Source organism: Bombina bombina, chromosome 1, assembly GCF_027579735.1.
Source record: "Bombina bombina isolate aBomBom1 chromosome 1, aBomBom1.pri, whole genome shotgun sequence".
In the NCBI taxonomy this organism is placed as follows: Eukaryota; Metazoa; Chordata; class Amphibia; order Anura; family Bombinatoridae; genus Bombina; species Bombina bombina.
This window is the reverse complement of record NC_069499.1, coordinates 952,198,080-952,212,127: the sequence shown is the minus strand read 5'-3', so window position 1 is coordinate 952,212,127 and position 14,048 is coordinate 952,198,080. Positions and strand designations below refer to the sequence as shown.

At 39.2% G+C, this 14,048-nt stretch overlaps 1 protein-coding gene across 1 annotated transcript in view; it reads right to left on the bottom strand.

Moving 5' to 3' along the window:
* The window catches only part of LOC128651210 (breast cancer anti-estrogen resistance protein 3 homolog), a 65,790-nt gene that overhangs the window by 26,844 nt on the left and 24,898 nt on the right, over nt 1-14,048 (bottom strand). The window contains exons 2-3 of the mRNA XM_053704485.1: nt 13,718-13,832; nt 13,068-13,444 (exon numbers count right to left, since the gene is read on the bottom strand). Coding sequence (XP_053560460.1) covers nt 13,068-13,444; nt 13,718-13,825 — 485 coding nt within the window. The 5' untranslated portion in view covers nt 13,826-13,832. The remainder of the gene's footprint in view (nt 1-13,067; nt 13,445-13,717; nt 13,833-14,048) is intronic.

Genomic DNA, 14,048 nt, shown 5'->3' with positions numbered 1-14,048 from the left:
TAAGTTTAACAACCACAGTCCTCTCACACGTCCTATCTATTAGTTAGGTGCAAGAGAATGACTGGGTATGACGTAGAGGGGAGGAGCTATATAGCAGCTCTGCTTGGGTGATCCTCTTGCACTTCCTGTTAGGGAGGAGATATAATCCCATAAGTAATGGATGACCCATGGACTGACTACACTTAACAGGAGAAAAAACGTTATTTTTTTAAAGAATTTTACATTGTGGATTACATTGTCATCATATGATTAATTAAAAAAACAGTGTCTGATATAGTTATAGTTTACCATCACTTTAAGACATCTGACAAATAAACAAACTATGAACCAAAGAGATTGCTGTAGTATCATGTCTGTTTCTAGGGAGGGCAACAAATAATACCACTGAAAACATAATTTTATACTTACTGTTAAATTCCTTTTTTTTTTTTTTTAATTCTGAGAGACAGCACATGAAACAGATGATTACCGCTTGTTTTTATATAAAGCCAACAATAATTTAAAAGTAGAATGCTCAAACAAATATTTGAACTTGAATCCCTCCTCCTCTTGCCCACCTCTTTCATATCAGTTTTACCATATACCTATGGAAATGAAGAAGGCAGAGGAGGAGAGGAAAGAAAGAAGCAGACCAGCAAGACAATAGCTATTATATATAATAATTAAAAGGAAACGCAAGTCAAAATTAAACCTTCGTGAATCAGATAGAGCAGGCAATTTTAAGCAACTTTTCAATTTACTTCTATTAACAAAACGTGCAGTCTTTTTATATTTACACTTTTTAAATCACCAGCCCCTACTGAGCATGTGCAAGAATTAACATAATATATGTATATGCATTTGTGATTGGCTGATGGCTGTCACATGGTATAGGGTGAGTGGAAATAAACATAACTTCAAAATTAGTCAGAAAGAAACATCTACTACTCATTTTAAGTTCAAACTAAGTGTTATTGCATTGTCTTGTTATCATGCATTGGTTGATTATGCAAATCTAGTATCTACTGTATTTACTGGTCCTTTGAGGAAGTACGCCTACACTAAAAATGTGTAATGAAATGTAATGGGTCATATAAAGTCCTGTTTTCTCTGACATTATTAGGACTGCAGGAGAAAATTTTTAGAAAAAAATAATCTGAATAGGTAAAAACGATGGTCTGGATTTGATGAAGGCTATAATGCAACTAGAAGCTATTTCCCTAACAGGGAGCAGAAGAACTCACACATGAAAATTAATGTCTTGTAATGCAAGGAACTCTTAATCCAGCCACTGCAGTGGAGCACTGTAGCAAGGATTGACAAGAAGTTTAAATAATATACATATAAAAACAATGACTTGATAAGAGTCCAAATAATTAAATTGATATAGATGGAGAATAACAAAGCAGAAGAGGGTAAAACCAAGCAAGGTGTGGATTGAAATAGGGAGCCAGAAGAGTAAAGTAAAAGAGACAAGATGCTAGACCAAAGGTTAAGATATATAGGGCACTCTCCAACAAGTTTAATAAACTCCTGGAACCAAGGGGAGTGAAACAAGAGCAGGGCAGTAAGGATCACCCATTTTTGATACAAATGGATCATGTTAAGGACAAATGGGAGGAAAGATGTAAGTGAAGGTAAACACGCTAGGAATGGTCAGAAGATTGATGATGGCAGATGGAGGGTCATCCATTTTGAACCTGTACAAGGGGACCATTAAGTTGTCTTTGGAAGCCAGGATGCCACCAAAAGCATATCTCATGGGATTGTAACTGAACAAATTGAAGTATGCAAGGACTATTCATCTTAATGGAAAAAGGTTATTTATTGTACGGACTATGAGGTGAGATCTAATCTAAGACAGAAGCCTGAGGATAACTTCTAAGGAGGTAAAAATCTCTCTGGTTGAATTTTTAGACTACACCAGGTTGCCAGGGAATGGGAAACGTTCAAAACAGTACATTGACAAGGGCAATGTTAAACAATCTAACATTTCACACCCTCTCTGGGGTATGATTGAAGGGACATACAAGTGCAAAGGCAAATACTTTAATATGTCTCATTTTATTATTAATTGCATATAACTATGGCCTAGATTTAGAGTTCGGCGGTAAAAGGGCTGTTAACGCTCCGCGGGTTTTTTTCTGGCCGCACCATAAATTTAACTCTGGTATCGAGAGTTCAAACAAATGCTGCGTTAGGCTCCAAAAAAGGAGCGTAGAGCATTTTTACCGCAAATGCAACTCTCGATACCAGAGTTGCTTACGGACGCGGCCGGCATCAAAAACGTGCTCGTGCACGATTCTCCCATAGGAAACAATGGGGCTGTTTGAGCTGAAAAAAAACCTAACACCTGCAAAAAAGCAGCGTTCAGCTCCTAACGCAGCCCCATTGTTTCCTATGGGGAAACACTTCCTACGTCTGCACCTAACACCCTAACATGTACCCCGAGTCTAAACACCCCTAACCTTACACTTATTAACCCCTAATCTGCCGCCCCCGCTATCGCTGACCCCTGCATTACACTTTTAACCCCTAATCTGCCGCTCCGTAAACCGCCGCCACCTACGTTATCCCTATGTACCCCTAATCTGCTGCCCTAACATCGCCGACCCCTATGTTATATTTATTAACCCCTAATCTGCCCCCCACAACGTCGCCGACACCTACCTACACTTATTAACCCCTAATCTGCCGAGCGGACCTGAGCGCTACTATAATAAAGTTATTAACCCCTAATCCGCCTCACTAACCCTATCATAAATAGTATTAACCCCTAATCTGCCCTCCCTAACATCGCCGACACCTACCTTCAATTATTAACCCCTAATCTGCCGACCGGAGCTCACCGCTATTCTAATAAATGTATTAACCCCTAAAGCTAAGTCTAACCCTAACACTAACACCCCCCTAAGTTAAATATAATTTTTATCTAACGAAATAAATTAACTCTTATTAAATAAATAATTCCTATTTAAAGCTAAATACTTACCTGTAAAATACATCCTAATATAGCTACAATATAAATTATAATTATATTATAGCTATTTTAGGATTAATATTTATTTTACAGGCAACTTTGTAATTATTTTAACCAGGTACAATAGCTATTAAATAGTTAAGAACTATTTAATAGTTACCTAGTTAAAATAATTACAAATTTACCTGTAAAATAAATCCTAACCTAAGATATAATTAAACCTAACACTACCCTATCAATAAAATAATTAAATAAACTACCTACAATTACCTACAATTAACCTAACACTACACTATCAATAAATTAATTAAACACAATTGCTACAAATAAATAAAATTAAATAAACTATCTAAAGTACAAAAAATAAAAAAGAACTAAGTTACAGAAAATAATAAAATATTTACAAACATAAGAAAAATATTACAACAATTTTAAACTAATTACACCTACTCTAAGCCCCCTAATAAAATAACAAAGCCCCCCAAAATAAAAAATTCCATACCCTATTCTAAAATACAAATATTACAAGCTCTTTTACCTTACCAGCCCTGAACAGGGCCCTTTGCGGGGCATGCCCCAAGAATTTCAGCTCTTTTGCCTGTAAAAAAAAACATACAATACCCCCCCCCCCAACATTACAACCCACCACCCACATACCCCTAATCTAACCCAAACCCCCCTTAAATAAACCTAACACTACCCCCCTGATGATCTTCCTACCTTGTCTTCACCATGCCAGGTTCACCGATCCGTCCTGGCTCCAAGATCTTCATCCACCCCAAGCGGGGGCTAGACATCCACTGAAGAAGTCCAGAAGAGGGTCCAAAGTCTTCCTCCTATCCGGCAAGAAGAGGACATCCGGACCGGCAAACATCTTCTCCAAGCGGCATCTTCTATCTTCTTCCATCCGATGACGACCGGCTCCATCTTGAAGACCTCCAGCGCGGATCCATCCTCTTCTTCCGACGACTAGACGACGAATGACGGTTCCTTTAAGGGACGTCATCCAAGATGGCGTCCCTCGAATTCCGATTGGCTGATAGGATTCTATCAGCCAATCGGAATTAAGGTAGGAATTTTCTGATTGGCTGATGGAATCAGCCAATCAGAATCAAGTTCAATCCGATTGGCTGATCCAATCAGCCAATCAGATTGAGCTCGCATTCTATTGGCTGTTCCGATCAGCCAATAGAATGCGAGCTCAATCTGATTGGCTGATTGGATCAGCCAATCGGATTGAACTATATTCTGATTGGCTGATTCCATCAGCCAATCAGAAAATTCCTACCTTAATTCCGATTGGCTGATAGAATCCTATCAGCCAATCGGAATTCGAGGGACGCCATCTTGGATGACGTCCCTTAAAGGAACCGTCATTCGTCGTCTAGTCGTCGGAAGAAGAGGATGGATCCGCGCTGGAGGTCTTCAAGATGGAGCCGGTCGTCATCGGATGGAAGAAGATAGAAGATGCCGCTTGGAGAAGATGTTTGCCGGTCCGGATGTCCTCTTCTTGCCGGATAGGAGGAAGACTTTGGACCCTCTTCTGGACTTCTTCAGTGGATGTCTAGCCCCCGCTTGGGGTGGATGAAGATCTTGGAGCCAGGACGGATCGGTGAACCTGGCATGGTGAAGACAAGGTAGGAAGATCATCAGGGGGGTAGTGTTAGGTTTATTTAAGGGGGGTTTGGGTTAGATTAGGGGTATGTGGGTGGTGGGTTGTAATGTTGGGGGGGGGGTATTGTATGTTTTTTTTTACAGGCAAAAGAGCTGAAATTCTTGGGGCATGCCCCGCAAAGGGCCCTGTTCAGGGCTGGTAAGGTAAAAGAGCTTGTAATATTTGTATTTTAGAATAGGGTAGGGAATTTTTTATTTTGGGGGGCTTTGTTATTTTATTAGGGGGCTTAGAGTAGGTGTAATTAGTTTAAAATTGTTGTAATATTTTTCTTATGTTTGTAAATATTTTATTATTTTCTGTAACTTAGTTCTTTTTTATTTTTTGTACTTTAGATAGTTTATTTAATTTTATTTATTTGTAGCAATTGTGTTTAATTAATTTATTGATAGTGTAGTGTTAGGTTAATTGTAGGTAATTGTAGGTAGTTTATTTAATTATTTTATTGATAGGGTAGTGTTAGGTTTAATTATATCTTAGGTTAGGATTTATTTTACAGGTAAATTTGTAATTATTTTAACTAGGTAACTATTAAATAGTTCTTAACTATTTAATAGCTATTGTACCTGGTTAAAATAATTACAAAGTTGCCTGTAAAATAAATATTAATCCTAAAATAGCTATAATATAATTATAATTTATATTGTAGCTATATTAGGATGTATTTTACAGGTAAGTATTTAGCTTTAAATAGGAATTATTTATTTAATAAGAGTTAATTTATTTCGTTAGATAAAAATTATATTTAACTTAGGGGGGTGTTAGTGTTAGGGTTAGACTTAGCTTTAGGGGTTAATACATTTATTAGAATAGCGGTGAGCTCCGGTCGGCAGATTAGGGGTTAATAATTGAAGGTAGGTGTCGGCGATGTTAGGGAGGGCAGATTAGGGGTTAATACTATTTATGATAGGGTTAGTGAGGCGGATTAGGGGTTAATAACTTTATTATAGTAGCGCTCAGGTCCGCTCGGCAGATTAGGGGTTAATAAGTGTAGGTAGGTGTCGGCGACGTTGTGGGGGGCAGATTAGGGGTTAATAAATATAACATAGGGGTCGGCGATGTTAGGGGTAGCAGATTAGGGGTACATAGGGATAACGTAGGTGGCGGCGATTTGCGGTCGGAAGATTAGGGGTTAATTATTTTAAGTAGCTTGCGGCGACGTTGTGGGGGGCAAGTTAGGGGTTAATAGATATAATACAGGGGTCGGCGGTGTTAGGGGCAGCAGATTAGGGGTACATAAGTATAACGTAGGTGGCGGTCGGCAGATTAGGGGTTAAAAATTTTAATCGAGTGGCGGCGATGTGGGGGGACCTCGGTTTAGGGGTACATAGGTAGTTTATGGGTGTTAGTGTACTTTAGGGTACAGTAGTTAAGAGCTTTAGAAACCGGCGTTAGCCAGAAAGCTCTTAACTCCTGCTATTTTCAGGCGGCTGGAATCTTGTCGTTAGAGCTCTAACGCTCACTGCAGAAACGACTCTAAATACCAGCGTTAGAAAGATCCCATTGAAAAGATAGGCTACGCAAATGGCGTAGGGGGATCTGCGGTATGGAAAAGTCGCGGCTGAAAAGTGAGCGTTAGACCCTTTAATCACTGACTCCAAATACCAGCGGGCGCCCAAAACCAGCGTTAGGAGCCTCTAACGCTGGTTTTGACGGCTACCGCCGAACTCTAAATCTAGGCCTATGAGTTTAACCCCTCCAAAGGGGTCAACGCTTTGACTTCTCCAGCAAGTCTGATCATACTGCATGCAAAGTAGTAGATGTAAAAAAAAAATGGAGATAGAGAGGTGCTCTAACAGAGGAGAGAGGTTTTGGTACAAATATATGCTTAAAGTTTCTACCTTTTTTTAGATTGTGGATTAATATTAACCCAACAGTAAATGAATCAGCTGGTTCTTGCACTGTCATAATGAACATGAGAAAAATAATTTATAGCAAATGCCAATCTGTCATTTTGCAAAGTATCATAAACTAGTAAAAGTTTAATAGAGAATAAGAGAAATGTAAGGAGCATAATCATTACAAACTGTTGCGCAACAGTAAGTAGCTAAATATTCAATATATACAGTGCAAAGGACTTCTATAAAATACAGATATATTATAGGAGTATAGAGCTAATCTAAAGTAAATCGTAATTAAATTATACCCAAAATGTAAGTTAAATAAAAACCTTACCAAAAATACAGCAACAGTTTTCAAATAAAACATTTGTTATTCAGTAATATTCTGCAGGTTTTAAAAGAACCAATTTTAACTGTTTGTTTGATCCGTGAGTGATCCAATTATCTTCTATTATCAAATCATCCTCTTTTTTTCTTGGTGTCCTTTCTTGAAATGTAGCCCCATTTAGGACCAGATTACGAGTGGCGCGGTATTAAATACCCCTGCTTGATCGCTAACTCTACAAGAAGCATGTTTTTTGCATGTGTAAAAACCCATAACTTAGAATATTGCGTGCACGTTAACGTATTCCCCCGTAGAAGTCAAAGAAGCAAAATAGTGGGAAAAAACCTAACACCCTACTCGTGCGCGAAACCAGATTGCATATTCTCAAGTGTGCTAACCCAACATAAAAATATGAATATTTCACATTCCAATGTTCTTCACATACAAGAATATGTTCTACTTATTCATAAATACATATTTCTATATATATATGATGGATTTATGGTACAATATATATCTATGCAGAAAACGAAAAAAACTGCGAGTCTCAAGGTGCTAGTAAAAATATTTAAATCTTTATTAATGGAGAAAAAAGCACACACTAAAAACAAGTGCAATAAAATCCAAGCATGGAAACAGTGTCTAACGCATTTCTACAGTACACTGCCTTATTCATAGACATGCTGTAGATGTGATACATTCAGTTTAAATACACATCTAACAATTATGTTAATTACAAACTGCTGGGATCTTGAAAAAGGGACCGTCCCTCCTAACCTATGCAATTGAACCTAATCTAAAGTAAATGGCTTTGATTTCACAGGGGATCCATTAACCCTTAATGTGGTGGATAGCTCTAAAGTACAAAGCTGGAATTCTTAAAGGGACAGCCAGTATAGTCTTTATATGATTTAGGCTAACAAATTTGCCTATAGTAACCCCCTGGATATTGCCCCAAGATAATTGCAATACCCCAAGGACAGATAACGATTCTCTTTGAGCTGGTAACGGAAGTAAAAATTAAAATTAAATGATCAGTACACAAATTGCCTATAACCTTGATAATACAAATATGTCAATAACTATTACTAATCAAGTGTACATCAGAGTGGCCATACATAGTAGACCATATTTAAGGAAATTAAATGTTTAGCCTATAGATAGTTTGGATAACATACTTGTCTAATCTCTCATTAATACCCAATATTACACTATTAACACAATGATAAGTAGTAGTATTGGTGGGCCTAGAAATAATATCATTGGCGAGACCAAAAGTTGATGACGTCTCCGTCAATATTAAATCCTGCTGGCCTTCTGGTTTTTAACTGTAAAATCCAGAAGGCTTCTCTGTAAAAAAAGTTTTTTTTATCCTATCACCTCCTCTGATTGACATTTTTTACATTTTCAATAATCTGCCATTTAAAAGTAGCATCAATTTTGTTATGGACCTAGATGAAGTGTCTTACCAAATCCGAGCACTCAATGCCATTCTCAATATTTTTGAGATGTTCTCTGATTCTAATCTGTGCCTCCCTTGAGGTGCACCCTATATATTGTTTTTTACACTGGGTGCATTCCACCAGGTAGACAACAAATGTTGTACGGCAATTCCTATAGCTATTGAGATCATAGACTTTCTGAGTCGCTCGAGATTGGAAACTTTTAGACACCCCAGAATGTCCACACGCTATACAATTAGTGGCATTTAAAATGTCCCCTAACATGCAACCAGCTACCCGAGTGAACTGTCGGAGAATGCAACATGCTAGGGGATAAAATATTCCCAAGGGTACAGTCTCTCTTGGATACAAAATTGCAACCTGATGACACAAAGTCCTTTAGGGTATCCTCAGCAGTAAGTATAGGGAGATGTTTTTTGACTATGTCACATATTTGTTCATACTGGGCACTATAAGTAGTTATGAACGTTGGTTTCTGAACGTCATATTTTATATTACACCCATGACCCTTCTGGTCTGACAATATAAAATCACGGTCAATACGAGAGACCTCCAAGTAGGCTCTGTTTACCACCTTTTTAGAGTAACCCCTATCCAGGAGTTGGGACATCAGTATCTCACTTTCCCTTTTGCAACTGTCTTCATCGGTGCAGTTACGCTTAATGTGAATAAATTGGCCCTTAGCCACTCCAAAACCAGTATGCTTGGGGTGGTTACTACAAGCATGTAGAATGGCATTAGAGGCTATTGGTTTCCTATACAAGGTTGGTTTTACTATTTGTAACACAATGTCTCCAATAAGCAAAAGGTCGAGGTAGGGCAATAATCTCAAGTTACGAGCGTAAGTGAACTGTAAGTTCATGTTATTTTCATTGAGGTAGCCAACAAAGGCCAGAAGCTCCTGATGACCTCCCGTCCAAATGAACAGGAGGTCATCAATGTACCTCTTGTACATTCTAATGCCACTTCTATGGGGATTTCTATCTCCAAAGACGTGGACTGCCTCCCACCAACCCATGAAGAGGTTGGCGTAGGTTGGGGCAAACTTAGCCCCCATAGCCGTGCCACGCCTCTGAAGATAGAAATCCCCATCAAATTGAAAGAAATTGTAAGTTAGCAGAAAATCAAGAGATCTAACCAAATATCTCTTAAGAGCCTCATCATAGTTGCTAAGAGTATCCAGGGAGTACTGAATAGCTTCCAAACCATATGAGTGGGGGATAGCTGAATACAACCCCACTACATCTACAGTCAGCCAGGTACAGTCGTCACTCCAAACCACCTTTTTGAAACAATTAAGATGTTTCATATCTCTTAAGTATGAAGGGAGCTGATATACGAGTGGCTGAAGTAATGACTCCACCCAACAGGACATGTTCTCAAAGAGGGATCCTATCCCTGCCACGATTGATCTACCCTTCACCTTCTCCAAGGACTTGTGTACCTTGGGGAGGTGATGAAAAATCGAGGTAATCGGGATAGGGACCAAAAGAAAATCAACCGTATTCTGATCTAGGATACTCTCCTCCAGACCATCATCCAATAATGCTAAAAGCTCTCCCTTAAATGTCTCAGTAGGATTATATCTTAATTTTAGATAGACATGCTCATCGCTTAACTGCCTGCTTGCCTCTACTATATAAGTTATCTTGTCTTGTACAACTATCCTCCCACCCTTATCTGACTGCTTGATCACCAGATCTTCTCTTCTTTTAATGGTATCCAAAGCTTTTGCTTGGGTAGCAGTCAGATTAGGGTAGGGTTTCTTACTAGTGGCTGATAACAAAATTAGATCTTCTTCAATTCTGCGGTGAAAGACCTCTAGGAAAGGACCCCTTTCTCTAGTGGGATAAAAAACAGATTTGGGCTTATAGCCCACATGTGAAGATTTAAGAAAATTTGAATCACTAGCAGTGAAAGTGCCCAGCTGTTGTATATTTAAGTAGTCACATGATTCTTGAAAATCTACAAGATCATGGATCCTGAGTAGGTCTATGCTGGGCATTTGTTCAGTGGTAGTGTCAGGTAAGTCTGCTTCTTTATAGAATAATTTTTTCAGGGTGAGGTAACGTACCATTTTATTAACATCTACTATTGTCTACTATTGTCTGGAAAAGAATGAATTTATTAGTGGGAACAAAGCACATACCCAAACTTTTTCTGCAGAACTCAAATCAGTAGTAGACAAATTTATCTATTAAGAAATACATAGAACATATTCTGCTATGTGCAGAACATTGGAATGTGAAATATTTACATTAAATACACTTTATAACACTTTATTAAATATGAATATTGCATAAATATGCGTTTTCATGTTTTCATTTGGCTGTAAATGCACTTATATAAATGTCTATATATGTATACATAATTTACATATGTATTTATAGGTCTGTAAATACATAAACATATACATGCATAAATACATATGTACACAAATATAGACACACCTGTCCTCATTCTTGGCAACTTCAACATTCCTCTTGACAATCCCACTGCCTCATCTACAAAACAACTTCTGCAACTTACTTCCTCTTTCAGTTTGTCACAATGGACTGATTCTCCCACTCACACAGACAGTCACTCTCTTGACCTGATCTTTAGCTATCGATACACTCTCTCAAACTTCACAAACTCCCCCATTACTCTTTCTGACCACCATCTCCTTACTTGCAACATATCATCCCTCCCTACAACTCTCCCTCCTTCTACTCCTCACACCAAACTTCACAGAAGCATTATGTCATTAGATCAACAGCTTGCTAATTCCCTTGAACCTCTCCTATAATCCTTCTCCTCCTTTTCCTGCCCTGACCTATCTATCTGCCACTATAATTCCACCCTTTCATCCGTCCTTGACAATCTGGCCCCTCTTACCATAGCTCGGAAATCACACACTCATCCTCAGCCCTGGCATACTCCTCTGACATGGTACCTACGCAGATGTTCCCGTACTGCTGAGCGGCACTGGAGAAAATCTCAGAGTTCAGCTGATTTTCTTCATTACAAATTCATCTTGAACTCCTACTATTCTGCCCTTAATCTCCATAAGCAACACTACTTCTCAACTCTTATCTCTAATCTTTCTTCAAGCCCAAAATGTCTCTTTCTCCACTTTCAATACCCTTCTCCGCCTTCCCCCACCTCCTAATACAACTTCTCTGTCAGCTCAAGACTTTGCCAGCCACTTCATTAACAAAATCGACTCCATCAGAAACAAAATCAGCGCTCAACATAATTCTATTCTCTCACCCCCTCAAATGCTCTCAATCAACCGCAACCCACTTAACCTTAAACTTAGCTCATTCTCCCCTGTTACTGAGGATGAAGTTTCGGCACTTATACTGCGCTCTCACCTCACTACCTGTCCCCTTAACCCTATCCCCTCACAGCTACTACCCTCCCTCTCTGCTACCCTTAACCCTATACTCACACACATTTTGAACCTCTCCCTCAGCACCGGTATATTTCCCTCATCTCTAAAACATGCACTGGTCACACCTATCCTCAAAAAAACCTTCCCTTGATCCTACCGCCCCATCCAACTACCGCCCTATTTCCCTCCTCCCTCTTGCCTCAAAGCTTCTCGAAAAAATTAGTATATGCACGCCTATCCCACTTCCTTACATTAAACTCCCTCCTTGACCCACTGCAATCTGGATTTCGTCCAAATCAAAAGGCCACTTCTCTCTGCTTATCCTCCTTGATCTGTCCGCAGCCTTTGACACTGTTGACCACCCTCTTTTGCTCCAAACCCTTCCAATCCTTTGTCATCTGTGACACAGCCCTCTTGTGGCTCTCTTCCTACCTGTCAAACCGTACCTTTAGTGTAGTCTTCTCTGGGGCCTCCTCTGCCCAGTCACCACTTTCTGTCGGAGTACCGCAAGGCTCTGTCCTTGGTCCCCTTCTCTTCTCAATCTACACATCATCACTAGGTTCCCTAATAAAGTCCCACGGTTTCCAATATAATTTGTATGCCGACGAGACCCAAATCTACTTCTCTGCACCAGACCTATCTCCTTCCTTGCCAACCTGTGTCACTAACTGTCTTACTCACATCTCTTCCTGGATGTCCTCTCACTACCTCAAGCTAAATACATGCACGTGCATGAGAAAACTTAAGTTAGAATTTTTGCGCTATTCAAGTTACTGTTAGCGCAAAATTATTTTTTGTGGAATACGAGCGCAACCCGACTAGCGCAAAAAGCTTAACTCTAGCGCCACTTGTAATCTATCCTTTGTACATGACATGAGCACTATATCTATAACATTGGTACAAGCATTGTTGCAAACACTATCGCCATATTGTAATTAATATGCATGCTCCTGAGCCTACCAATGTATGCTCATGAGCATGAATATTTAAACAATGGTACTATCTGAACAATGAAAGTTTAATTTTGACTTCAATGTCCCTCTAAGGATGGTGTCATTCATTTTAATTTCAGCAGTCTCAGAAATCAAAATGGACAAGTTATGTAATCGTGCTCTTTCTCTGCTGACCATAATCTGAATATAAGGTGACAGCCAAGCAGTAAAGGAATGGCTTATATGGTATGATCTTCATTTGAAAATGATTGGTGTGTGCTGATTTTAGCTGCAAATAAATGAGGCGTGTCTGTACTATACGGATAATTGTCACCAGCACTTGTTGAGGTGCAAATTCTGACAACAAGATACAAATTTTGTGTTATGGACTTGCTTTACAAGGAATGAAGTTTGCCTGTATAAGAATGATGTGGTTTGCATCTAACACAACTTCATTGAGTGTTTTTCATGGGGAGAAATTATTTGTGATAGTCTGTACCTTAGGAGATTGTTGTCAGACACATAAAGGCTCCTTCTGTGGTCTCTGTCCCTTTCCCGTGCTTCATGTTTCTCTTGCAGTAAACTGAGTGGCAGCGTTCTGGTAATAGGACGAATGATGACAGCTCCAGATGTATCTGATACTGGCCTTCTGTCTCCTACATAGGAGCGGACTAGAGCTGGGATGCTGTCAAACTGATCCTGCTCAAGCTGATAGCGTATCGGAGATATCCCTCGACGTGGGCGTAAGGTGACAGCAATGATCTTAAAGTGCAGAACCTGCCCAGATTTCGCACAGCTTAGTACAAAGTTCCCAGGTGCAGAGAGTGAGTCCCTGATAAGGAAGTCTCCATCTAACTGAAGTAACTGCTCAGCCTCCTGCATTAAGGACAACAAAGATCAGTGATATAAATACATCAAAGGCTGTAAAAAAAATTAAATAATTTAGCATGGTAATACACATGAAATAAAAGTTTTTAGAGGACTCGGTGTATAGTAATTTTGAGTGGTATGACACAGTGGTGAGGATAGTAAGAGCGAGAGATGTGAGAGACAAAATAGTATAGATACTATGTGCAAACAAGTGCCTTGTAAAGTTGCCTGTAATTTATAAAGTTAAAAGAAATTATTCTCAGTAAGCAGATTCCTTGCCTGTCGTTGAAGGGGCCCATGATACCATGCGTGGCTCCTCAAGTCCTCACTGTTCAGCTTCAATTCCTCCTCCAACTTTTTTTTTAGGGTCTCCCCAGGAGAGGACATTTCCGCCCTGTAAGAGGTTGAATGATTAATATACCAAAGATGTACAGAGTAAGCTTCTGCATTATAACAGCAATTATAATGGATTGAAAAGGTGACCCTATGGGACCATAACATTAAGGGTGCTGAAGTAAGAATGAAGAATTATAAAAGACAGAATAGTAGTTGATTTTGTTTTCTGAGCAATAAGCAAAGTCTTGTGTGAGAGGTGGTGATAAGAGGCAGG